Source organism: Chiloscyllium punctatum, chromosome 22 (genome assembly GCF_047496795.1).
Source record: "Chiloscyllium punctatum isolate Juve2018m chromosome 22, sChiPun1.3, whole genome shotgun sequence".
NCBI classification, from domain to species: Eukaryota; Metazoa; Chordata; class Chondrichthyes; order Orectolobiformes; family Hemiscylliidae; genus Chiloscyllium; species Chiloscyllium punctatum.
Window position 1 is genome coordinate 86,518,650 of NC_092760.1, and position 27,959 is coordinate 86,546,608.

The window sequence follows — 27,959 nt, forward strand, 5'->3', positions numbered from 1 at the left end:
TCCAGAAAAATTAAATGAATATGGAGACTTGTGGTGTTGCTAAAGATAGTCCTCTCAATGAGCACAATATGCAGGCAGAGATAATAGTTATATTTACCTATTTTGACTTCTTTTCCACAAAGGCTACTTAAAAAATGGCATTAAAAGAGACAGACCAAGCATTTTAAATATTTACCACATCTCTAGCTACCAATAATCTGTAAATCAAGTGCAAAAAGAATATCTAATATTGCATCCAGCACAAATCTGATTGGACATGCGGTGTAACACATTATCGTACTCAGGTTTAGTGTCATACCCTTATTGATTCAATTGTCATTATTGATTAAACAGTGGAAAATCCTAACAATGTTTAAACATGGATAGGTTAGGTAAGTTTGCCAGAGATGCATAAAAACATTTCAGAATCACCAGTGAAAAGTTCTTTTCATTAATTCATGGGATATGGGCAACACTGGCTGGGACAGGATTTATTACATATCCGTAGCTGCCCTTGAGAAGATGGTGTGAGATATTGTATGATGATCCTCTTGACTAACTCACTGTGAAGCACTGTGCATTTATTATACCACACTTCCATTCATTCATTCATAAAAATGCATTTTTGAAATACGTTTTACTCTTATAAGATAAATTACGTTAAACATCCCTTCCTAGGCTACCAACCAATGACTGTTTCTTTACACCTTTCAATTCTTATTGGCCCAATGTTCCAAGCAGCGTTTAGACCTGTTTCTGTGTCAAAGGCTACCTCTAAACAGTTGTTAATATTGTAACCTACTCATAACAATGCCACCACCGCAATCCTGTCTCCATAACTCACTCAAAATGTTAGAATATTAATTATCCCTTTGAAACTGTCTTTTGGAACCTCAAAAGGTTACAAGGCATCAAATAGATTCCTCCACCAGCATGTCCCTACAGTCCATGCTTTTTATCTCTTTGAAATTTCCTTATTCACTACCCATTTCTAACTTTTATTTAGGACTACTATCTTGTACTAACGTATGGATTTAGAAGTTTTAAATCCATTTTAAATAGGGTCACTACCCTTTAAGAAACTTACTGTCAAAACAGTGCTTCCGTAAAACCGCATGAATGAATGCATAAGAACTGTCAAATACAGACAATAGTAAATGAAATTTCATGACCCAGCTGCGGGAGATCAGTTTAATATCCTCTCTACTTTTATTTAGGGCATGTATAACTTCTCACTTATTTAGATCATATAGATCTTGTATTTTTCACTAACATTACTAACTTTAAAGACAAAAGGACTAACACCTCTTAATTATGCAAGCCCAGACTGACATTCTAATCCATCAGGAGTAACAGCCAGCATTTGGCAAGTGCTTCAATTACCTTCTGCTTCCCATGGACAGATGTCATGCAAACTTGTGTACAATAGATACATCTATGTGACACCATAATGCTAAAATTTTAATGTATGCAAAAACAGTGTATAAAAGAGGCTACTGTAAAAATGTACTTTGGATTCCATCACCACCTTGAACTGTGCCATTGCGGCTGTTCAATAACAGGTCTATTTTCGCCACCCACCAATCTTGGTCATTACTGAACATGATCTCACAGTGGTGATGAGCTGCCTTCTTGAACCACTGCAGTCCATTTGCTGGAGATACACTCAATGCCCTTAGGGAGGGAGTTCCAGGATTTTGACACAGCAACAGGAAAGAAACAGTGATATTTTTCCAAATCAGGATGGCCAGTGGCTTGGAGGAAAACTTTACAGTTGGTGATGCTCCCGTGTATCTACAGTTCTTGTCCATCTAGATGGGTTCATGGGTTTGGAAGGTGTTGTCTAAGGAGCCTTGATGGATTTCTGCAGTGTACTGAGTTGATATTACACATTGCTGCTACTGAGCATCAGCGGTGGAGAAATAAATGTTCTAAAGAAGATTCACACTAGACTCAGTGTTAACTCTACTCCTCTCTACACTTGTAATATGGGGAATGGTTGAGAACTCTGGGTCTGTACTCAATGGAGTTTAAAAGGATAAGGGGGATTCTCATTGAAACTGATAGAATTCTGATAGGGCTGGATAAAGTGGACGTGGAGAAGATGTTTCCACTGATCAGAGAGACTAGCCTCAGTGAACGGATAACATCTTGGTACTGAGATGAGGAGAGATTTGTGAATTGTTTAATTGGCACAGTGGGTGATTTGGTGGTGGGATTCAAAATAAAGAGCAATGGGCAGAACAGTCTGTGGAATTGGCATTTATAATTCACAGAAGATTTTATAGCAACAATTCTGAAAATCTTTCAATTCAGAGGCTTTCTTCATTACATCCGAAAGATATTCATCATTCAGTGGACGCTAACCTATCAGGTTTCCGTGACTGAAGAAATGGGTTGATTTGCTCCAAATGATGAGCAAAGACATTCCTTCTGTACTCTAGTCACAAGCAGAGTTAACCAAGAATGTCTTGATTCTTGATGTAAGTCTTGTTCCTTTCATTAGATCAATTACTTCTTTCCAGTTCCTGACAAATTGTTATTTGACATTTATACATCTGATTAAGAATAAAAGTTTTAGTGCTTCTCATTTATTTCTGCTTCCTCAGCTGGAAGTACTGACAAAATTCACAGAAGGCAATGTCAAGGTTGACACAAAGGCATAATCCTTCCACTATCTGAAACTGTACATCGGTTAATCATAATTAGAAGACAATTTATTGATGTAATTAAATATCTTGCAAATGGCACAAAGCCAATAGAGCAGAAAGTTCAGCATGCTGATGAGATGAAATCTCAAATCCAATAAAAATGAAAATTTTACAAAAAGCACCAATGAATTACTTGACAATATGGTGTACCAACTTTGGGACATCCTACCCAATGCAGGATTCCTAGCCTCTGACCTGCTCTTGTAGTCATTGTACTTATATGGCTAGTCCAGTTCAATTTTTAATCATTGTAACTCCCAGGATATTGACAGTGGGGGATTCACAGATGGTAACGCCTTCAGTGATGAATGATTTTGTTCCATTATGGCAGATACTTGTCACTAAAGCCTGTTTATAGGATAAACATTAGCTTTCCAAACCAGCTTCACTCACACTTTACCCCAGCTTCATACTTTCTCGTTCATAAGCACTTCTAGTTGTTAGGCAACAGGGAAATAATGCTGTTCAGTCCTTTTCCAATCAGCTTTTGCACTCATTTCATTTCCTAACCATTATATCCCTCACACTTTCATCATATTCTATTTTTGGCTTCATAGTCCTGTCTTCCTCACTTGCCTAGCTGCTCTACTTTCAAACTCAAGCTCTGAATTACCTGCGGAAAATGCAATTATATTTTTCGTGAACTTTTACGTAATCACGAGGGCATTTGCTATTCTTGGAGAAGGTAACTCACTTTTACTTTAGATGCCATAAATCACTGACTGTGATGCATTTGGAAGTTAATCTGATACATTAAGTACTTTAAAATAAAGATAAAACTTCCCCTTTATTATATCGATGCAACGTAAAGCATTTTTGAGTCTGCCGCCAAGGAAAAAAATTCATTTTGCTTGTGTTAAAAAATGCTGGTAGTTTATTTTAAATAACTCATGGGATATAGGCATCACTGGCTGGGCCAGCATTTATTGCTCATCCCTAGTTGCTTTTGTGAAGGTGGTGGTGAGCTGCCTTCTGGAGGTGTTGCAATCTATTTGGGGTACAAAGACACACAATGCCATGAGGCTGGTAATAGCAGGATTTTGACCCACTGACACTAAAGAAATAGTGATATATTTCCAAGTTAGCATGGTGAGTGAGTTGAAGGGGAACTTAAAGGGTGCTTCCCTTGTTCTTCAAAATGGGATTGGTTGTGAATTTGGAAGGTGCTGTCTAAAGAGCCTTGGTGAATACTTGCAGTGCATCTTGTAGATGCTGCTGCTACTGGGTATTAGTGATGGCGTGGCTGAATGTTTGTAGAGGTGGTGCCAATTAAGTGGGTTGTTTTTCATGGATGGTGGCAAGTTTCTTCAGTATTGGAGTTGCACTCTCGCAGTTATACCTTTTCAAAGTGGTTCAATTTACAAAACAGCAAGGCTGGGAAATGCAGTTATGAAGTACCTGAACCAGAACTCTGCAGAAAACAGAAGTTAGTTTGCAAAGTCCAGTGAGTATTCACACCCTTTATTGTTGGAATGACACATCCATTTATTCATTTGAGCTCATCTGAGCCATTGAGATTCCATGATGGAGTGGGCACCATTCAGTTTTATTAGCAGACCTGTATCTCTGAATGAATCTATACATAACTGGCAAGTCTCTTGTGTTGAAACTGTCAGAGATAAAGTTTCATATAAAGTCATTCGCAATTAAGTTGGGAAAGAGAGCGTGGCCTCACAGGGGAAAACTCACTCATAAACCGATATCCCTCCCAAACCAGAGTATTTACAAAGGAACATTAAACTTAACGACAAAAGCGGTTGTGAAGTATTTTCATTTTTTCTGGTTCATCATGGTGGAGGAATCGATGTTTATATAATTATAAGCAGAATTAATTGTACTAAGGTGAGATTTTGTCATCTTATATTGATTTGTTGTCTGAGAGATAAAGTAACTTCAACAATTTGTAATGAGGCTTTGAAAAATTTACTGAAAGACCTGAGAAAGTGAATTAGAAAGATATCAGAGCACAGGAAAATTGTTCTTAGCACGAACCACATGTTTAATGCAGCAAGATGGTGGAATATGAAGGCTCAGCCCGCAAGATAACACATGAAAAATACTTATAGGACTGACAAGCACCAAAGAATTGAGAATATCAATACAAACTAGAAATGTAGAACACAGTTAGGATCAATCACTCTTCAGTCGGGTCAATTGGAACAAGCTCTCAAACAAAACAAAACATCCTTTGCTCTGTCCCACTTAGAAGTCTTAAAAGTGCCATCCTACTGTACTGCTGTGAATTTATGTATGAACACTGGCTGTCCTTATTTAATATCTCAAACTGTACATGAATTTCAATTGACAAATGTTCCAGGACCTGAGGCAAGGAATTACTACTCACCAAGCGCTTGCTATTGGTGTTGTTTTATTACTGTCAAGGTAAGGACGGCTTCTCCAAAACAAGAACAGGAGCAACACCAGCCTCTCAGGTGGGGGAACCCTCACTTCTCCCCCTCCTGCTCCTTGGCAAGCCAGACTATGGCCAATCAGAGATCGTTCCCTCTTTGTTCCACATAAATATTATTTGAAAAAATTCTTTTGTCCCTTTGTTTGTTTCTGTTAGTCAGAGTACAGCCTGTACTCAGCCAGCCTATGATTGCAAAACCCAACACATACAGGTAGTTATGAGGGGCAGCACTTGCTGAGCAATCCTGAAATGCTAACTGCTATACTAACATCTAATATACTCCAGAGATAGAGAGAGAGAGTGACCTCACTAGAGGCAGGAGTGATAGAGAGAGGGTTTGACAGGGTCCACAGATTTGAACAAATAGTCCAAATTGTACAAATATAGCTGTGAGGGCACCTTGTGATGCGGACAGAGGAACATGCAAGGGGATATAGACAGATGAGTGAGTGGGCTAAATCTTGTCAGATTGAAGTTTAATGTAGGAAAGGGTGAGGTCATGCACTTTGGTAGGAGAAATCAAAACACAGATTTTAATATAAATGGAGAGTGACTCCAAAAAAGAACAAAAAAAGATATAGATGATCTTGCGCTTGAAACACAAAGGTTAGCATGGAGGCTCAGCAATCATTAAGAAAGCAAGTGAAATTTTGATCTTCATTCCTATGGGGTTGGATTTTGAAAATGTGGAATTCTCATTCCAACTGATTAGGAGGTGAGGCCAAACGCAAAGTATTGTGTAGTGTTAGCCCTGTATTTAAGAATTTGTGTCTTGGTTTTGGATGCAGTTCAAAAGAGATTCAGGTTGGTTCCTGAGGAAGGGGTTGCCTTCTCAAGAGCCAGTCAAACAGTTGAGGCCCTTATTCATTAGAGTTGAGAAGAATCAGGGGCGATCTTACTGAAACAAAACAGGTTCTGAGACAGCCTGACAGGTTAGATGTTGCAGAGATGTTTCCAATCGTGGCAGGATCAAGAACTAGGAGATGTCATTCTGCTATAACGCGTGTTCCCTTCACATAAATTTGCTGCAACGCCGTTGACAAATTGGGGGCGTTGTTTCTAAAGCGTGAACTTTTAAAATGTGTGTTGGCTGTAACACGATTACATCACCAACACTTTAAACGTTGTTTCTAAAAGCATGATTTTTTTTTATAGCATGGAGCTGCACACAAACTCAACTGTCACGTTATAGAAGAACTGCATGTAGTTATAGAAGGAGGCGCCCCAGTTTAAAACTTAGATGCGAAGGAACTTCTTCTTTCAGAGGGCAGTGAGTTTCTAGAATTCTCTATCCCAGGACCGTGGAAGCTAAATCATTAAAGACATTTTTCCATCAAATAACTGGAGATGCAGGACAGAAATCTTAAAATTCAATCTAATAATCATGAAGAAAGTAGTGTTTGATATTTTTTACCAAACAAAATCCACTGTGACCAAGAGTTGTCCAACTTGGGAAGTTAAATTATTCAACGGAATGAAACGTGACCGGTGAGAATAAACAGTTCAGTTGTCTGCAGGTTGAATGTTAATGTTTTTCCGAATTGTTATGGAGGTTGATCTTTGAAATATCAAGGAGTTGACAATGCTGAGCCAACACGAAAGAGGAGCTAAGGCCCTGGGCAGATCAATCATGATTTTATTGAATGGCAGGGCAGACTTGATGGGCTGAATGGCCTATTCTTGGCTGGGAAGGGACTCAGGTGTTGGGAAGGGAGGTAATTTGAAATTGAAGAACTCAATATGGAGTCCTCCTGGCTGTAGGCTGCCCATGCAGAAGATGAGGTGTTGTTCCTCCAATTTGTGATCAGATTTGTTATGGAAATGGAGGAGGCTGAGGATAGTTGACAAAGAACACATGACCAGTTCTATGTGTCATAGAACTGGTGTAATTGTAAATCCCTCTTCCCTATAATACATAATAGCAGCAGAATGTTTGTTTTCTTTGCTGCTTTGTATTATGTGGACAAATATTCAGGGCTGACTGCCCAACCAGTGAGGGGAAAGATTTAAAAGGGACCTAAGGGACAATTTCTTTGTGCAGAGGATGGTGCAGGCATGGAATGAGCTGCCAGAGGAATTGGTGGAGGTTGGTACAATTACAGCATTTAAAAGGCATCTGGATGGGTTCATGAATAGGAAGGGTTTAGAGGGATATGGACCAAGTTCGGGAAATGGGACTGGATTAATTTAGAATGTCTGGTCGTCATGGACAAGTTGGACTGAAGGAGCTGTTTCCATGCTGTACATCTCCGACTATTTCAGGCAGCATCAGGATACGGAAATATCAATGTTTCAGGTGTAACCCTTCTTCAGGGCCAAGGGTAGTATGGGGGGAGCTGCAGATAAAGGGAAAGTTCGGGTCAGGGTAGTGAAGCGGGGATAGGCAAAGACAGGTAGAGGGCATGACCTGGTTGGTAAATGGGAGAAATGAATCTAATTGGTGGTTAGAAGGAAGGATCGATCAGAGGAATGGAAGGGGCTGGGAAGGGACCAGGTGATGGGAAGGGAGGTAATTTGAAATTGAAGAACTCAATATGGAGTCCTCCTGGCTGTAGGCTGCCCATGCAGAAGATGAGGTGTTGTGCCTCCAATTTGTGATCAGACTTGTTATGGAAATGGAGGAGGCTGAGGATAGTTGACAAAGGCAGGGTGGTGGTGATCTGGAGAACGGATGTCTACGTTGCAGAGGACAAATGCCAACTCTCCAGCACCACATCCTACCTCCCCCTTAACCATGACCTCATCATGACCCATCAAGCCAAAATCACTTGCACTGTTCATGCCCTCACTGCCTGGTGATCTCCCCTCCACTGCCTCCAATCTCAGTCCCCCAGCCCCACACTGCCCGGTTCTACCAACTCGCTAAGATCCACAAGCCTAACTACCCCGGCCGACCCATCATCTCGGCATGTCCCTGCCTGACCGAATTCATCCGTCTTGACTCCATCCTCTCACCCTTGGTCCAGACACTTCCCACCTACATCTGCGACACTAACCATGCCCTCCACCTCTTCATTAACATTCAGTTCTCTAGCCCCCAGTAATTTCTCTTCACTAACATGCAGTTCTTATATCTGTCAATACGTTACAAGAATGGCCTTTTGTTTCCCAGCTTCTTCCTCTCCTGCAGACCCATCCAGTCTCCCTCCACCAATACCATCCGCTGCCTTGCCAAACTAGCCCTCACCCTTAATAATGTTTCCTTTAATTTGTCCCATTTCCTATAAATCCAGGGGGTGGCCATGGGAACCCAGATGGGCCCCAGCCATGCCTGCCTCTTTGTCACCCATGTCTAACACAGGCACTGTGCTCCAACCCTTCCACTATTACATCAATGACAGCATCGGTGCAATGTCCTGCATCCAGGCTGAACTGGAGCAGTTCATCGACTTTGCCCACAACTTCCACCCACTGTCAAATTCACTTGGTCCATCTCAAACACCTCTCTCCCCTTTCTCAACCTCTCCATTTCCATCTCCGGTGATAGTAAATGTCCATCTGGAGACTACAAACCCACAGATTCCCATAACTACCTGGATGACACCTCCATCCACTCCATCCTGTTCTCCCAATTCCTCCACCTCCATCGCATCTGCTTGGACAAATCATCATCCTTCTCCACGGTTGTCCCCAGATATCAGTATTCCATCGTTTCATTGTAACAGAGCCCCCAGTTGCCTTGGCATGTTCTGGAATTGCCTCCCTACACCATCTTGTCTCTCAGTCTCAGTTTCCTGCAAGACAGTTCTTAAAACCTTTTTTTTTAAACCACAGGTTTGGGAAGCTGCTGAGCAAGGTGAGGGCCCATGGTGATCGAGGTGAGCTACTGGGATGGATTGAGGATTGGCTGTCTGACAAAAGGCAGAGAGTTGGAATAAAAGGTTCTTTTTCAGAATGGCAGCTAGTGACGAGCGGTGTCCCGCAGGGTTCAGTGTTGGGGCCACAGCTGTTCACATTATATATTAATGATCTGGATGAAGGGACTGGGGGCACTCTAGCGAAGTTTGCCGATGATACAAAGATAGGTGGACAGGCAGGTAGTACTGAGGAAGTGGGGAGGCTGCAGAAGGATCTAGACAGTTTGGGAGAGTGGTCCAGGAAATGGCTGATGGAATTCAACATGAACAAATGCGAGGTCTTGCACTTTGGCAAAAAGAATAAAAGCACAGACTACTTTCTAAACGGTGAGAAAATTCGTAAAGCCAAAGTACAAAGGGATCTGGAAGTGCTAGTTGAGGATTCTCTAAAGGTCAACATGCAGGTTGAGTCTGTGATTAAGAAAGCGAATGCGATGTTGTCACTTATCTCAAGAGGGTTGGAATATAAAAACACCATTGTGCTACTGAGACTTTATAAAGCTCTGGTTAGGCCCCATTTGGAGTACTGTGTCTAGTTTTGGTCCCGAAACCTCAGGAAAGACATACTGGCACTGGAACGTGTCCAGCAGAGATTCACACGGATGATCCCTGGAATGGTAGGTCTAACATATGAGGAAAGGCTGAGGATCTTGGGATTGTATTCATTGGAGTTTAGAAGATTAAGGGGAGACTTAATAGAGACGTACAAGATAATACATGGCTTGGAAAGGGTGGATGCTAGGAAATTGTTTCCGTTAGGTGAGGAGACTAGGACCCGTGTACACAGCCTTAGAATTAGAGGGGGTAAATTCAGAACAGAAATGCGGAGACATTTCTTCAGCCAGAGTGTGGTGGGCCTGTGGAATTCATTGCCGCAAAGTGCAGTGGAGGCCGGGATGCTAAATGTCTTCAAGGCAGAGATTGATAGATTCTTGTTGTCTCGGGGAATTAAGGGCTACGGGGAGAATGCAGGTAAGTGGAGTTGAAGTGCCCAGCAGCCATGATTGAATGGCGGAGTGGACTCGATGGGCCGAATGGCCTTACTTCCACTCCTATGTCTTATGGTCTTATGGTCTTCGACTTAATATATCCCTCATGCAGCCTGGTGTCATATTTTGATTCATAAAGCCCCTGCTGCAAAATGCCTTGAGATGTTTTATTACATAAAGGTGCCAAATATGAATTATTATAGAGATGCAACAAAAAACAAACTCCATATGGGAAAAGGTACTGAAATAAGTCACTGTTTCTTTTAATCTGTCCTGATACAATTAAACTGGAAAATGTTGTTCAAATGTGTTAGCTTATGTTTAAGGGCAACTACTTTACTTTTTTGAATGTTCTTCAGCCTGAATCATTAACTGTGTCTCACTTTACAGGTGCTACCTGACTTGTTGAGGGCTTGCAGAAAATCTCTGGTTTTAAATCAGATTTCCAGCATCCAACGTATTTTGCTTTTGTACATATAGCAGAGAACAGAAACAGACCCTTCAGTCCAACCAGTCCATACCGAAAATAATCCCAAAATAAAGTCGTCCCACCTGCCTGCTCCTGGCCCATATGTACTTATCCAAATGTCTTTTAAATGCGCCCACATCCACCACTTCCTCAGGAAGTTCAAACCACCTCCTGAGTAAAAGAATTTGTCCCTCATGTCTTTTTTAAAATCTCTCTCCTCTCACCTTAAAAATGTGCCCTCAAGCATTGAAATCCCCCATCCTAGAGAAAAGACATTTACCATTAACCAAACCATGCCCCTCAAGATTTTGTAAACTTCTATAAGGTCACCCCTCAACCTCCTATACTCTAATGAAAAATGTCCCAGCCTTTCTTTATAACTCAAGCCTTCCAGAAGTGGCAACATCCAGGTAAATCTCTTCTGAACCCTCTCCAGCTTAAAAATATCCTTCTTATAACTGACTGACAAGAACTGGACACAGTATTCCAGAAGATGCCTCATCAATGTCCTGTACACTGCAACAATGACTTCCCAACCCCTATACTTAAAAGGGCTGAGCAATGAAGGCAAGCATGCTAAACACCTTTTTAACTACCCAGTCTATATGTGACACAAACTTCAAAGAATTATGTCTGAAGCACGAAGTTCACTTACTTTCTCTTTCTTTCAACTTTTCCATGATTAGTTGTGGAAGTGATCCCATTCATACAAATCTCCGTCTTCATTCATTTCATGTTTTTGAATGTGCAACTTGCTTTCCTGCAGGTTTTACACATTCTTGTGGAACCCAGCAAGCTGGTTTAATTTAATTATTTCCTCCCTTTTGTTCCATAGCCATTTGTCAGTCAAACTCTAATTGGACTCATCTCTGGCTGGGTACTGTGCATGAAGCCCCTGTTCATTCTCCACATGAATAATGATTTGAGAATTGTTGCCAGATGCTTTCATCTCACTGATTTGTGTGAGATTTCATTTCAGGTACAGCCAACTATAATCAATGCCAAATTAATTCAGTCTCATGCGAGACCAAAATAGTTACTCTGTGGAGTTGGTGTTGGGGGAGGGGGGGGTGGTGGTGTTGGTGGGGAAGAAACAAGAGAGAGAAGGAAGTCTAGGAACTGCAAGCAATTTTCTTGGATAGAAGATGCATCTTTGGCTGAGTGGGAATGGCTGGGAGTAATAATCATTATAACTGAACCCATCCTGAGAAAACTACAGGATTGAGATAGAATGTTTGGCCATTCAAAATCCTACACAATTTTATTTTTTGGGAAAGGCATAGATTGGATAGTGGTTTGAATTTCCCACTGGGGGAGTGCTTTGAATCCAAACTTTCTATCACAAATTATTTTAGTATCTATTTGCACATGAAGTTTTGATATAAATTAAACAACATCACTTCGTATAGAACACAGAAGGTAGGACATTAGACCAGTAATTGGCCATTTGGCTCTTTAGATCTGCTCTACTATTTAATATAGTCGTGGCTGCTTTCATTGTGGTCTCGGCTTCAGTCTCCTGCCATTCCCTTCCCATAACGTTGGCTCCTCGTTTATCAAAAATCTATCTTTTAACCTTGATTAAATTTAATGACCCAGCCTCCAACACCTTCTGGGTTAAGGAACTCCATGTTCTAAAAATTTTGGAAAAAAAAATTTTCCTCTTGGAAAAAAAATTTCATCTCTGCCTTATTCTTAAATGATGTTCCCCTGTTTTAGTACCCCACAAAAGGAAACATCCTCTCTATCCAATCCCTTTAAACGTTTATAGGCTTCATTCCCTCATTCTGAACTCTTTCAGAACATTAAAAACTAGGAGCAGGAGTAGGCCATTCAGCCCCTTGAGGCGAAAGTGGGTATTGCAGATGTTGGAGATTAAAGTCAAGATTAGAGTGGTGCTGGAAAAGCCCAGCAGATCAAGCAGCATCTGAGGAGCAGGAAAATCAACGTTTTGAGCAAAAGTCCTTCATCAGGAATCGACGTTTTGGGCAAGAGCCCTTCATTCAGCCCCTCGAGCCTGCTCCAGCATTTTATACGATCATGGCTGATCTCATTTTGGCTTTAGCTCCACTTTCCTGCCCACTCTCCATAGCCCTTCAATATATTACTAATTAAAAATCTGTCTATCTCCTCAAATTTAGTCAATATTCCAGCATCCACCACACCAGATTCACCACCCTTTGAGAGAAGTCATTTCTCCTCATCTCTGTTTTAAGTCTGCTCCCCCTTAACTTAAAACTATGAGATTTAGATTGCCCCCATGAGGAACACAGGTCCAAAATGTTCAACCTTTGTGCAAAAGATAAGCCCTTGATCCGAGGAATGAGTCAAGTGAAAAATCTCTGAACTGCTTTTCAAGCAATTATATATGTTTTCAAATAAGGAGACCAAAACCGTAAACAGTACTCCAAATATGATCTCACCAGTGTATTCCACAGCTGCAGAAAAATATCCCAACTTTTATGTCCCTTTCCCCCTACAATGGTAATGTTCCAATTGTATCCTAATCACTTACTGCACCTGCATTTAATTTTATGTCATACATGTATCAGGACCCGCCCTGTTCCCACTGTATCACGGAGTTCTGCAATTTCTCTGTTTAAGTAGCATACTGTTTTTCTATTCCCCCCATGAGTGGACCAGTTCACAGTTCCCCATGTGATACTCCATCCGCTAAACTTTTTGCCCACTCACTCACTTGTCTACTTGCTGACTCTCGACCTCCCCATTACAACTTAACTTTCTCACCAATCATGGCTTCATTGGCAAATGGCAGTAGGGGGAAATGAATAGCGTCATGGGGTGAATTTAAACTTGTAAGGCGGGGGAGGGGTGGTGGGGAGTTGACCAATGGCCCAGTTTTAGAAGTACCAGAGAGACAAAACAGACAAGATGGGCAATGGGGAAAAGAAAGTGAGAGATGGTTTGAGTGTTGACAGGAACGAAATGGTCTGATTGGGCAAGAATGACATAAGGACAGGGTTAAGCTGTGTGTATGTAAATGCACAGAAAGCAGTGATCAAGACTGAGGAACTAGAAGCAGAACTGTCTCTGGGGGCTATGACACAGTAGCATTGACAGAAACATGGATCAAGCCACAACAGGACTAGATACTTTAACACCTCAGGTTACAAGGCTTTCAGTGGAAACAGGGTGATAAAACATGAGAAGGTATAGCAGTCTTGGTTAGAGAGACTATCATTGGAATTCATTGCCACGGAGTGCAGTGGAAGCCGGGACGCTAAATGTCTTCAAGGCCGAGATTGATAGGTTCTTGTTGTCTAGAGGAATTAAGGGCTACGGGGAGAACGCTGGCAAGTGGAGCTGAAATGCGCATCAGCCATGATTGAATGGCGGAGTGGACTCGATGGGCCGAATGGCCTTACTTCCACTCCTATGTCTTATGGTCTTATGGTCATTACCTTTGAACAAGGTGCAATTCCTGAATTAGAATCTATATGGTTGTAAATAAGAAACAGAAAGTGAGTTGTGACCTCGCTGGATATTTAGTAGAGACCTCCAAGTAGTGGGGAAGAAACAGAAGAAAGCATTTCGAAGCAATTATGAAAATCTGCAGTATTTACAAGGATAGTGCCGGGACTGGAGGGCTTGAGTTATAGGGAGAGGCAGAATAGGCTGGGGCATCTTTTTCCCCTCGAGTGTCGGAGGCTGACCTTAATCGAGGTTTATAAAGTCATGAGGGGCATGGATAGGGTGAATAGCCAATTTATTTTGCTGAGAATGGGGGAGTCCAAAACCAGAGGGCACAGGTTTAATGTGAGAGGAAATATTTAAAAGGACCTGAGGGGCAACTTCCTCATGCACAGGGTGGTGTATGTATGGAATGAGCTGCCAGAGGAAGTCACAGAATCCCTACAATGTGGAAGCAGACCCTTCGGCCCAACAAGTCCACACTGGACCTCCGAAGAGTAACCCATCCAGATGCATTTCCCTACCCTATTACTTTAAACTTACCCTGACTAATACACCTAACCTACACATCCCTGAACACTAGGGACAATTTAGAATGGCCAATTCACCTAACTGGCACATTTTTGGATTGTGGGAGAAAACCAGAACACCCAGAGAAAACCCACACAGACACAGGGAGAATGTGCAAACTCTACACAGACTCCGACGCTCCAGGGAAAACAGCCCCAGCTTGTTCAGCCTCTTTAATTGGAAGCACTAGTTTTAAACCTGTTGGACTTTAACCTGGGTATTGTGTGATTTTTAACTTTGTACACCCCAGTCCAACACCGGCATCTCCAAATTGGAAAAACTAATAGGACATAGGACAAGGTAATTGTACACTTAAAGGAAAATATGTTAGTGCAAGTCAGTCAACATGGCTTTATCAAGGGCAGATCATGCCTGACAAATCTAATTAAGTTCTTTGACAAGGTGATACAGGCAGTGGATAAGGGTATGCTGTGAATGTTGTTTGTTTCTACTTGCTGAAAGTATTTGATTCGGTGCCGCATGGCAGGTTGGTTAGCAATTAGAAATGTTTGAGATTGATGGCAGCATGGATTCGAAGTTGGATAAAAGTAGGAAACAGATGGCGAATACAAATGGACATATCTTAGATTGGAGAAGAGTTGAAAGCAGTGTTCCCCAGGGATCAGTACTGGGACCCTTGTTTTTTTTTCTGATTTATATAAATGATTTGCAGATGGATGTTGAGGGCAGAATCTCTGAATTTGCAGATGATACTAAGCTGGGGAGAAACTAAGTGACTTTTGAGGGACATTGACAAATTGATCAAATGGGCAAATGCCTGGAAGATGAATTTCGGTGCAGAAGAATGTTAGGGAATGTTGGTTGAAGCAGCACTGAGAGACAATACAGGCTTGATGGTACAAAATTGAGGTGGGGTACAGGAGCAGAGGGACATGGGGTTCATGAGCATATTGCTCTAATGGTGACTAGGCAAATAGAAACAGTTGTTAAAGAGCTTGTAGGATCTTTGGGTTTACAAATTGGGATATAAAGTATCAAGGCAAGGAAGTGATGCTTCACCTCGACAAATCATTGGTCAGACCATATTTGGAGTATTGCATCCAGTTCTTGGCATCTTATTTCAAGAAGGCTGGTAAAGGTCTGGAGAGAATTAAATGAATATGTACAAAAATGATCCTAGGAATGAGGGATTTTAGATACAAGGACAAATTAGAGAAATTGGGGTTATTTTCCTAGCAGCAGAGCAGATTAAGAAGTGATCTTATTCAGGTGTTCAAACTTATGAACAATTTTGACAGGGTGAAGAAGAATATTCTCTTTCTTCTAGTTGGTAAGTCAGTACCAGTTCTGAAGAAGAAATACTCTAGCCAAAACGTTACCTCTAATTTCTCTCTACGGATACTGCCAGACCTGCTGAGTTTTTCCAGCAATTTCTGTTTTTGTCACCTTCCATCCATTGACTCCACCTATACTTCTCACTGCCTTGGAGACGCAGCCAACATCAAAGACCCTTCCCACCCCAGTTATAATCTCTTCCAACCTTTTCGGTCAGGCAGAAGCTACAAAAGTTTAGAAGCACGTACTGACAGATTCAAGAGCAGCTTCTTCCCCACTTTTTTTAGAGTTCCGAATGGACCTCTCAAATCTAATGTTGATCTTGGTTTATTATGTGTACCTTCTTTGCTGCCATATTTCTCTCTCTGTTCTATCACCCTATGATAATTGTATGGTATGATCTGCCTGCACTGCATGCAACACAAAACTTTTCACTGTACCTAGGTACATATGACAATAATAACTCAAATCAAACTTACATTTGGATTGTATTTTAATAATTGGATGGATAAAATTTGCCCCTTGGAAATCCAAAGCTGTTATGAACTACAAATACTTGGGGAATGACATCTACAAGTTAATAGTGGATGACAGTGTGGGGAAACAGCTGTAAAACATCAACTCACGTTTTAATCTGAACTGAAAAACTACTGAGCTTATCTATATTCAGCAATCAAAAATATTGGCATCATTAGATTGTCGACAAATCTCCGACTGCATTCTCAATCTCTACGGTTCAGGCTTGTGTGGCAATGAATACACCATAGAAATGGAGGAGGAAAAGTAGGCCATTCAGCCCTCAAGCCTGCTCCACCATTCAAGACCATGGCTCTCAATGTCATACCAATGACCATCAGCTCTCTCAATGTCATACTCTCATGCTATCCTAAGATCCCTTGTTGTCATTCATAACAAGAAAGCTATTGGTCTCAGTCTTGAACATTCTCAATGACTGAGCTTATGCAGCCTCTGGAGTAGAAAATGCCAAAAATTCTCCATCCACTGAGCAAATAAATTCCTCCTCATCTCAGTCCTAAATGGCTTGTCCTTTATTCTGAGTGTACAGGTCCAGTTTCCTCAGTAGTTCCTTGTAGGACAGTTTCACCATTCCAGGATTGAGTTTTAACAGTCAAAACTCCTGGGGTGTGGATTTCAGAATGAGTAAACACTGCCTGAAACTTACAGTCACTGATACATAAAGACATTATTTTATTAATCCATAAAATAGTCAACACAGTATCATCTCTGCAGATTTCTGATGACGTGACCTCAACATATTATGACAAGCAGGTCTTTCATTAGGCAAGGGCACCAAAACGGCATACAATATTCCAGTTATAAACCAGAACCCATCCAAACCTGACAGGATAAAGATGTTCCCATTGAGCAGAAACTCCAGAACCAGGGCTCACAGTTTAAGGATGTGATGTAGGCCATTTAGAACTGACATGAGGGAACATTTCTTCACCCAAAGAGTGGTGAGATGCTCTGTGGAATTCTCTGCCACAGAAAATTGTTGAGGCCAAAATAATGAATGTTTATAAGAAGCAGTTAAATATGGCTCTTTGGGCTGAAGGGATCAAAGGGTCTGGGGAGAAAGCAGGAACAGGGTATTGAGGTGGATGATCAGCTATGATCACATTGAATGAAGGGCCAAATGGCCAATTCCTGCTATTATTTTCTATGCTTCTATATGGTGCAGTCTCGTCCTAATACAACTGAAGAAAAACCTCTTCACTACACAAATCCTCTTGCGACAAAGACAACACAACTTTTGACTTCTGAATTGCTTGCTGCACCTGTATCACCTTTCAGTGATTAAAATAAAACACTAGGTCTCTTCTTATATCAAGATTTTCCAATGTTTTAACAGGCAAAGCTCCTAGGATGTGGATTTCAGAACGAGTAAATACTGCCTGAAATTTACAGTCACTGACACATAAGAGATTATTTTATTAATACATGAAATAGTCATCAGTATAATCACTGCAGATTTCTGATGACGTGACCTCAACATATTATAATTCAGAATGATGAAACAGAATTCAAGTATGAACAGTGAATTCTGCCAGCCTTCTTTAAGAGTAGGAGAATTGTCTATTTCTTTTCTGCGGAATGCTGATCATTTGCGGTTCCAAAATAGACTGCAACAATTACATCGACCTTGCTATAACAAATAATGACAATTTCTATTCATCACTTGGCATTATTTAATGACTGTAAAACAATCCATTGTCCTACAAGTCTGAACACAACTATGCAGCAAGCTTAGGCATTTCTACATTGTTAGAATAAAATCAAAAACAGTTGTGTACACAACACAGTCAGAGCCATACAAGGGTTTGAGTTACAAGGAGAGGCTGAGACTTTTTTCAACACTGTCCAACATCAGTGAACATCAGAGAACTGGGGGAATTCACATTTTACTGAGTGCAGTAAGTGGAGATCAACAAAATAAAAGAAAAACAAGCATGTCCTAATCACTTTTTCATGGGCTCGAAACACTGACAGGGCAAAAGTGAGGACTGCAGATGCTGGGGATTAGAGGAATCCTGATGAAGGGCTCCTGCCCAAATCCTCGATTTTCCTGTTCCTTGAATGCTGCCTGACCTGCTGTGCTTTTCCAGCACCACTCTAATCTTGACTCCAAACACTGACAGTACATGGTTTGAAAATGTTTAAAAAAAAGGAGAGCATCACCTGGAAATATTGTTGATCACACAGTGTGTAGGCTGTACCCAGTACATTTCCCTTCATTCGCAATCTATGTCTCAAATCAGTGATCCACCTTCTGTAGTTGCATTGCTAAGATTGGCTGCTCTGTTTGGTTAGCAGAATTGAAACATAATTCTATTTAGATCAACCTTGGCTCAGTGATGGCTATCTCACCTGTCAGTCTGAGGAAACCAGAGTCAGTAATGTAAACTGATGTTACAGTGCAGAACTGAGGAATTGTAACAGTATCACCAATACTGTCCTTTGGATAAAGGATTAAACCGAGGTTGTATTCTCCCCTGCATTGACAGTAAAGCTTCCATACCCTATTACTCTTTGAAATTTTGGTATCTCGACGAATAATTACCTCTCATTGTGACTATCATTTGATCATTTATCAGAATGTTCTTTGTGGGAGCTTGCTATACAAATTAGCAGCCAATTTCCTAAATTACAACAGTCATTGCACTTCAAAAGTAATCAATTGGCTGTAAAATGCTTTGGTATGCCCCGTGGTTGGGACAGCACTACAGAAATAAAAGACTTCTGTCTTTCTTACTCTGCAAGCTTCTGTTGTCTGGAGAAAAAGACTATGTTTCGGCAGTGTAACTATGGGGACAGGAAAGTCACTAACCCTCAACCAAACTTCCGAAATATAGATTGTAAAAGTACCCTTTAGCACTGTAGCTAAAGTAGTAAGCATCAAATGAACAGGGAGAGACACATCAGCAACCAATACTCAAGATTAAGGTGAGAATAGTAAATGGAGAGAGCAATACCTGCACACTTTATGGTAACGTATACAACCTTCATTATCTATTACCTTGCAATCCTCTGAAAAACAAGCTGTTATTTTGCACTTGACACACACAAGATGGTACAAAATCAATCCAGTGAGTGACATTGTTGCATCCAAGGGTTGACTCCATTGAAGCCACAGCTAACAAATCATATTGGGTCTTAAACCATGGAAATGTTTCCAATGGCCCATTTTCACCCAAAATCTGCACAGTTTGAAGAATATCATTTAACTTATGAAGCCTATATAATGTTAACCAACAGTTTGCAGGCTTGCTTCTTAACATTATCATTCATATATTCATAGAGTGTGCTGTACATTACTCTACCTGAGATCAGACTCATGGATGGACAGGATGACCCCAGACGTCAAAATGTTTTGTTGGACCGTGGCTACAATTGTGAACTCGCTTTTATTTCTAAGCAGCTGAATCACTTTCTCTGCAACGTGTGGAGCCGCCTGTATTTGTCTCTCCACATCTGAAGGGAAACAAGTACAATCAATCAGTCACAACACAAGCCATATGACACAATCATCCAATACTATTCCCCTGCCATCCCCCACTGCTGATCTCCTCAGAAGGCCCGGAATAAAGCTCTCTCGCTATTTACTTTCCAACATTTGGAAATAATTAACGTGTATCTGTTCAGCAACCACATCTCCATATGCATTTATGAATATATTGTGAGTAGCTCAACAACATTGAATAATAAAGCTCAAAGGCTTTTGCATAAATCTATAAAATAGGTACATAGAATGAGATGAATTGATGAATCAATTCTTGTATGACATTCAGATCACAATACACAATGGAGGGATATTTACATACTTATTCAGGACATTCAGTCCTCATCTGTTATGAAAGTGTGTAAAATTATTCACCAATAGTTCCAAGTGATTTTTTTTTTATTATTGGCAGTGTGCAGTCAATTTTCAATTTTGAAATCAGGAATTCCTTTGTCAAACTTTGCAGCCGGTTTGTTTAAAGATGGCGCGCCAGTTTCTCATTTGTATCAATGCAGAGCTTTGTCTGGAAAATTTAGATTTATTGACTGTTTACAGAATTGTCGATACAAGTTGATGAATGAGAAAAAGGCTGAACTGAAATCCCTTGAAGCAGGAGAGTCTTTTGCTGCATACTGCCAATTATGTTTTAGATATTCAGCACCTGGGAACAGGAATGTCATAAGTGCATTTTCTCTGTTTCATGCTTGCTATGGCTCACTTCAACATGAATTCAACAAAGAAGACGGCAAAGAACCAGCCCTACAAATGAAGGATGGCTCTCTCATGACATCTGCTCAATCACTTTTAACATCTGCTGCTAATAATAACTCCAATCTTGATTAGTGATTGTCTGTTCAGATTAATTTAAGAAGGGATTCACAATCCAGCCTTCAGATTTTCTGTGTTAATTATAAGCCTGCTGGATGAACATTATATCTAGGATGAAATTCATCATTGAAAATTATTCTGTGATGATTGTATGAAAGGTGGTGAGTTCTCAGTGCCCTGTCTCTAGTCCCTGGGAAGTTCAACCAATTCAAAACAGTGAGAGCATCAGGCTCAAAGAGTATATATTTTTCTCTAAGATGTAAATGAGGACAAATAACAGAAACCCCTCCCAGTGTTGCTTGGACAATCAAAACAGTTCTGGGTGTTCATGAATTTAAACATTGCACACATTTATATGTAAAACTTGAAAACATCAGTCTTTTGGGCCTAAGCAAAATTCGACAAATATAAGGATAAGTAAATATTTTGAGTAGTTATACTGAATTAACCCTTTGTAATTAACCCTTAGAATGAAAGCCAAAAAGAGTACAATTATGGGAGATTATTGCAACGGAATGATGATTCTTCACATGCCAGCAGAAATTTTCATGAGTGAAAGCTTGATTTCAAATCTTAGGCATTAAAGCAATCACACAACTTTGTTTAGACTCCATTTATCATTATCCAAATACAGGAATTAGGGGCAGAATGAGGCCATTTAGCTCCTTGGGTCCCTTCCATCATTCAGTGAGGCAGTGGCTAATCTGATTTTAATCTTCAATCCTTCTTTTCTGCTGAATAACCTTCCAATCCCTTACTTATGAAGAATCTATTTCCAGCTTACAAATATTCAGGGATTCTACTTCCAATCACTTTTTGAGGAAGAGATTTACAAAGACACGTGACCCTCTGCAAAAAAAAACTTCATCCCTGTTATAAAATGGACACCCCTGATTTTTAAACAGTGACCGCTAGTTCCTAGATTTTCCCCTGAGAGGAAACATCCTTTGCACATCCACCATGAGAAGACCAAGGTTTGGTTAGCTCAGCTAGCTGGACAGCTGGTTTACAATGCAAATTGATGTCGACAGTGTGGGTGCAATTCCTGCACTGACTGAGGTTACCATGAAGGACTTTCCTTCTCAACCTCTCCCTGAGGCAGGGTGACCCTCAGGTTCCACCACCACCATTCATCTCTCTCTCTCTCTCTCGCTCTCTCTAACAGCAACCCTCTAGTCTAATACAGCTATGGCGACTTCACCTTTACGCCATGACCCTTTCGGATCTTATGTGTTTTGTGCACTGGTGTATAAAATGCTCTGCCTCCTATCCCCTGGACTCTCAGCAGGGTTCAGCAATCAAGTTAAATCAGTTGCTGCACCCACATGAAATGTACATTATTTTTGGAAAGCTTACAGGTTAGATTACAGCAGTCTGCCAGGCAGGGAAAGTAAAATCCATCCAGTTTCTGTGCAATGTCATTTTGACAAATCAGATTCTGACCTATTTTACATATGATGCAATGTCAAAAGCCATGGTACAAGGTGACCCAAATGCACTGCTTCAATCTCAATTTTACCAGATCCTCTGTGGATTTGAAAAGAGCATGAAAACAGAGCAAGCAAACTGAAATGTAGTCTCACTTCCATCAGTTACTGGAGGATCCGGACATTTAATCCATCAATTCATTACTAACCACAAGAAGGAAAGCACGAGGTGAAAAGTCCAACAGCCTCAGCATCTCCCTTACCCTTTACTTAATAAAATTAGATAAATGTGAGGTGCTGCATTTTGGAAAGGCATATCAGAGCTAAACTTATATATTTCACGGTATAGCCCCTGGGAATGATGCTGAACAAACAGGCCTTGGAGTGCAGGTTCATTGTTCCTTGAAGACGAAGTCACAGTTAGACAGGATAGTGAAGAAGGCATTTGGTATACTTGCCCTTATTGGTCAGTGCATTGAGTATAGGGGTTGGGAGGTGATGTTGTGGGTGTACAGGACATTGGTTAGGCTACTTTTGGAATATTGCATTCATTTCTGCTTTCCTTGTTATAGGAAGGATGTTGTTAAACTTGAAAAGGTACAGTAAAGATTTACAAGGATGTTGCCAATGCTGGTGGGTTTGAGCTATAAAGGAGAGCTTGAAAAGACTGGGGCTACCAAACCTGGAACATCAGAGGTTGAAGGGTGACCTTTAGAGGTTTATAAAATCATGAGGGGCACGGATAGGGCGGATTGCCAAAATCTTTTTCCCAGTATAGGGGAATCCAGAACTAGAGGACATAGGTTTATGGTGAGAGAAGAAAGATTTAAAAGTGACCTAAGGGGCAACTTTTTCCACACAGAGGATGGGACATGTATGGAATGAGCTGCCAGAACAAGTGGTGGAGGGTGGTAAAATTACAGCATTGAAAAGGCATCTGAATGGGTATACGAATAGGAAGGGTTTGGAAGGATATAGGCCAAATAGGACTAGATTTATTTAGGATATCTGGTCATGTTCGAGTGAAGGATTTATTTCTGTGCTGTACATTTCTATGACTTAAAATCATATATATGCATACTGCAACCCTTTACTGTTTAGCACAATAGTGATTTTTGTTTAAAATCTGTGTGCCTTTTGCTTACTTCAGCAAAACATCGTAAAACTTATCAATAAAATATGATAAATTTGACGTCATTCATCAAAGAGGTTCCATCTGTGACCACCATGATGATTTGAAGGCTAGTGCCTTGAATCCCCCTTTGTTTCTGAACTTCTGTGTCTGTGTGTGTCTCGTTTGACCAATCCACTTTACACGTGTCCTGTTTGCTCTTTAACTTTTCACCGAAAGCACAACTTAGCTGAAAAAGGTTTCTCAGTGCTGACGGGGAGAAACAGAGAGATGGGGGGGGATGTGATGGGGGAGCGGGGGAGGGGAGCTGCTGTGCGAGCCTAGCTATATGGATGGTGGGAAAAGGCTAAAGAGGTGAAGGAAAATGATTGATTTAGTTGTCCTATTTACCTTGAAACAAATACGCCCTGCTGTTATTATATAATCCTGGTACCTGAGCAACTCCCGTTCTTGCATTATCTAGCTCCAGTTCTGTGGTGACGTCTATTTGCAAGTCAGGGTCCATTCCAAACCCTAAGACTACAAAAACAAAACAGAATTAGCAATAGGGCAGCTGCACTGTGCAAAGTTTAAAGAAATCATTTTTTCTCTCTTTCTCTCGCTCATTAAAGACCGATTCTCTAATTGTTTTGAAGAAGGGTCATTGAACCCGAAAGGTTAACTCTGCTTTCTCTGCACACATGCTGCCAGACCTGCTGAGTTTCTCCGGCAATTTCTGACTGTTTCCAATGTTCTAACAGAATCAGCGTTGGATGTTGACGTACAGCAGAGTCAACTTCACAGTAAAAAAAAACTTTCCTTCTCTCCCCACAGATGCTACCAGGTCTGCTGAGTTTCTCCAGCAATTTCTGTTTTTAGTTTCTGCATTTGTCAGATTTCAGGCTGTAGCCTCATCCAATCAGCTCAAATCACTTTCTTGTTTGCTTGTTGTTAATTCATGAATTGCTGGTGCAGCTTTCAAAACCCTTCAATATGGAGTTTAATATAAGCTCGATGTGAAATATTTTTACATCCCCAACACACCCGTTCAAACCCACGCGCAGATGGAATCGCAGTCTGCTTCCGTGAAGAAGTAGAGACAGAAATGGTTAACAGACTCCCCCCACCCTCTCTGTCATTCACTCACGGACACAGACGGACACATATATACACCTGACCCAGGTCAGTGCTGGATTATCACCTTGGAGAGTGAAGTGTTGTACCTAATGCTAGCCCCTGGTTTATTTACTTCTCAATATCAGAGCGATTCGAGACATCTCGCATTCTAATGAATGAATGGTTGGATTTCACGCTTTACACTGCCAGGGCAGCAGATTCACAACCCGGTGTCACTACAAATTCCCATGAAGTTAATTCTGTATTTTTTTAAAATAAAAATTAAAATAAAGTGAGCGAGCCTTGACATTCCCAGCCGACTTCAAAGCTGAGCACCAAGTGGACTCCAATCAGAGCAGACAGGACAGTTTCTGAACTTTAATTTCACTGACTATAATTAACCTAAGCAGTGACGGGGACTCTATATAATTGCAATAGAGAAACGGTATGTTCAGAATAACGAACGTGCGCATTCTCAACCCGCACAGCTAACATTAAGGCGCTGGAAATACTAAGGGTCTGGGGAGAACAGGAAAAGCCGAGCGGAGCCCGTGTTTAACGGACTGCCTGTACTCAAGACAATCACAGAGAGAGAAATCAAGTCAAGCTCCATTAGACTGACTCCCCATAAGGTCAATCAACTCCACGGGAGAAGGGAAGGGCTTGGGAGGGGAAAAAAACTCGCCTTTGATTTGAAATCAACACGCTTCAGAGGAGCAGGAGCGGGGAGAAGGGGGGTCTGTTCAGCTGACCTCGAAAACTGCAGTCCAACACTGTTCCCCAAACACAACAACTTCCCAGCAATAAACAAGAAAGGCAAAAGGTAAAAGAAATGGGCCGCGGTTTCTTCAGAAGGGCGCGATGGTGCCATTAAAACCTTACCTGGTTTTGCAGAGATCATGAAAGCTAAAATCATCGCAATTAAATCCATTTGCTTCTGCTGCAACATTTCCTCGTCCTCGGATGTTTTATTTGCCGACTGTGTGTTTGTTTGTTTTGCCTTTGCTGGATGCTTGTAAATATCTATGCACTGTTAGCCACAGCACGAAGCTGCTTCCTCACTTTACTTGTCTGAACTTGGCCAGTGCAGCTCTGTGTCTGTGTGTGTGTGTGTGTGTGTTTGTCTGCCACTTGACCAGCTCCTAAAAACGCCTGATGTCCCTCCGAGGAGCAGTCCACCCTCGATGGGAGGGGGGATGGGGGCGGTGGTGGTGTGGAAGGTGTCGAAATCTAGTGCACACCCACCGACATTGACCAGGACAAACCCCCTCCTTCTCTTCCAGAAGAGCTCTTCCCTCAGCTGATGCTGCAGCTTCCGTGTTGTCTCCACCGTGGACAGTTCTCCCTCTCTCCCTCCCCACGCCTCTGTTCCAGATTTATATTGCCAACCGCGCCGCCGGTCACCGAACCCAGTCGAGAAATTTCACTGTAAATTGGATTCAGTTCATTCTTATCCTGCAACATCCACACTCCCTGCACGTTCAAACCCAGCCTCTCCCTCAAGAAAACATGCCAGCGGATCGAACCCATCAAGGGTGTGGAGGGAGGAACAGAAGCACTGGGTATAGTCCCAAGTTCCACTGAATTGCAGCCACTCAGAATAAACACACCGCTTCCGCACTGAAAGCACACATGTGACATTTGACATTTATTTTGTATTTTTTTTCAAGTTACATTATAGGATAATCTCTAATTTGGACATCATAGAGGCAAATATATAATGCATTAAATCGTGTTTATACAGATAATTACAAAATCTGAGGTAGGGCCTCAAGAATGATGATCTATTAAATGAATCGTGCACATTACGTACGCAGGATAGCTATCAAGCATAGGGGAATGAGACACTTACATTAACTTAGATGTATACTTGTAAATGTGTGAGATCAGTCAATGATTCTGATGGCCTGATTTGAGGCACATATCTGTATCCATAGGCAGCAGTACCCCATATAGAATGCACATAAATATACATGACATTACGTAAGTAATTAGGAATTAACCTATACGGAGATAGGTCCACTTAAAGTGCCTGAGGACACCACACATGTCACATACAAATGACTTACTACATATGGCAAAGTATAGGTCACACTATTTACGTTTCATCAAATACAACTTTTATTTCTGACGCTGGGACACATCAATAAGGCCAATGGTCAACCTGATGTGTGGAAAGACAATGTGTAAACTTAATAAGAAAAATGTGCTTCAGCAGCTTCCGGCTTCGCTCAGCTTTCGGACACAACCCGTCTTTGGTACCCACTGCCTGAAGATGGCTTATAGGATAACAAGACTGAGAAAAAGTATTGCAATTAACATTAAGGTGCAAAATGACCAATACATATTCTCTCTATATTTATATATTAATACATGATCAATAACAGAATGCACTCAAAACATAATTGATGTTTGGTCAGCAAATATTGGGGAACACATCAATAAATGGATTTCGATCGACTTGAATACTGAAATAGGTCTATACACTAGATGGAAATTAATGAAATCATATGACGAAGATTAATCATACTCAGAAAATAAGCAAAATTATGAAGGTAAATTTTACCTGAGACCCTCTTAACACGAAGACAGACAGAGAAATATTGACAGAAAATCCCCGGAAGACAACTACTGTAAATTTCAGACTAAATTGTTTTAAGGAAGTTTTTTTTTGGTTAAAACTACACTATGCTCACCATCTCTACGTTTTTCATAAGATACTTAGAGGGACGTGACACCATTACTACGCACTATATGAACACGGCTCACTTTTTTTTAAAGCATGAACAACTAGAGGTTACATCATAGTATGAAGAAAATACAGTCTGGCCAATTATTGGGAGCAGTAACAGTTAACATTGTCCTGGTGTTGCAGAGGTGGGAGTGGACGTATTAACCCCAGCCTCTATTGGGAAAAAAAGTTAAACATCAAGAGACTGTACAATGCATTACTTTTACAAGTTCTTCCAATATTTGGCGACATCATGAGTAGAATTGCACAACGACTCTTTTTTTCAGCTGCAGATAAAGTAAATAAGGAAACTAGAATGTATAGATTGAGATAACTGGTAGGCACAAATCACAGGACAGATTCTGTAGGCAAAACGTATGTTATGTGAATGAGAGGAAAGGGTTATGAGTAAAATGGGCGGGAAAAATCGGAATTGGAGAGTGGCTGGGAAGAAGATAGGATTAAGGAAACAGGCTGAAGTGAGTGGCAAATGAAGACCAGTACAAAGAGATAATAAGAGTCAAGGAATTCTGGATTAGAATCACATACTAAAGGCAGGGGAGATGGACAAACGAGGGAGTGTGAGTAAAAGAATGAAGGGAATATATAGAAAACAAAGAATGTGGAAGGTCAAAAGGGAAATGTAAGTGGAGCATGAAAACTGAAGAGAAAAGGAATAGACCGTGCAGAGAGGAAATGCGAGTAGGAAAAATAAATAGAATTATTTTCAAAGTGATGATATGATACTTTGAATGGACAGGTATACTAAAAACAGGTGAAATATCCAAATAAGAAAGTATGTTAAGTCCATATATCTATGTAGAGGGGTAGTGAATACTAGAACTGCGGTCCTAATTCCATGTCTTTGGGCGGCAGTTTGAGTCCGAGGGAAGAGGTCCCAAGGGGGTCCATCATAGTCTTGTAGCGTTCTGCACGGTGCTGAGTGAGGAAGGGACCCCAGTCAGGTTGGGGACTGCACACCAGCTTAAGCCTCTGTAAATGTAAAACACAA

At 41.0% G+C, this 27,959-nt stretch overlaps 2 protein-coding genes across 7 annotated transcripts in view; both read right to left on the reverse strand.

The window, feature by feature from the left end:
• LOC140493827 (protein kinase C-binding protein NELL1-like) overlaps positions 1-25,784 on the reverse strand; it is a 980,593-nt gene extending 954,809 nt beyond the window's left edge. For 2 of the 3 annotated variants that reach the window (XM_072592758.1, XM_072592757.1), the window contains exons 1-3: positions 25,099-25,784; positions 23,512-23,640; positions 19,556-19,706 (exon numbers count right to left, since the gene is read on the reverse strand). In XM_072592758.1, the coding sequence (XP_072448859.1) occupies positions 19,556-19,706; positions 23,512-23,640; positions 25,099-25,165 (347 nt within the window). In that variant the 5' untranslated portion in view covers positions 25,166-25,784. The remainder of the gene's footprint in view (positions 1-19,555; positions 19,707-23,511; positions 23,641-25,098) is intronic. The other variant, XM_072592756.1, reaches the window with a different exon arrangement.
• Positions 25,785-25,851: 67 nt separating this feature from the next.
• The window catches only part of slc6a5 (solute carrier family 6 member 5), a 65,197-nt gene continuing 63,089 nt past the window's right edge, over positions 25,852-27,959 (reverse strand). For all 4 annotated transcript variants that reach the window (XM_072592763.1, XM_072592760.1, XM_072592762.1 and 1 more), the window contains one exon: positions 25,852-27,940. In XM_072592763.1, coding sequence (XP_072448864.1) covers positions 27,785-27,940 — 156 coding nt within the window. In that variant the 3' untranslated portion in view covers positions 25,852-27,784. The remainder of the gene's footprint in view (positions 27,941-27,959) is intronic.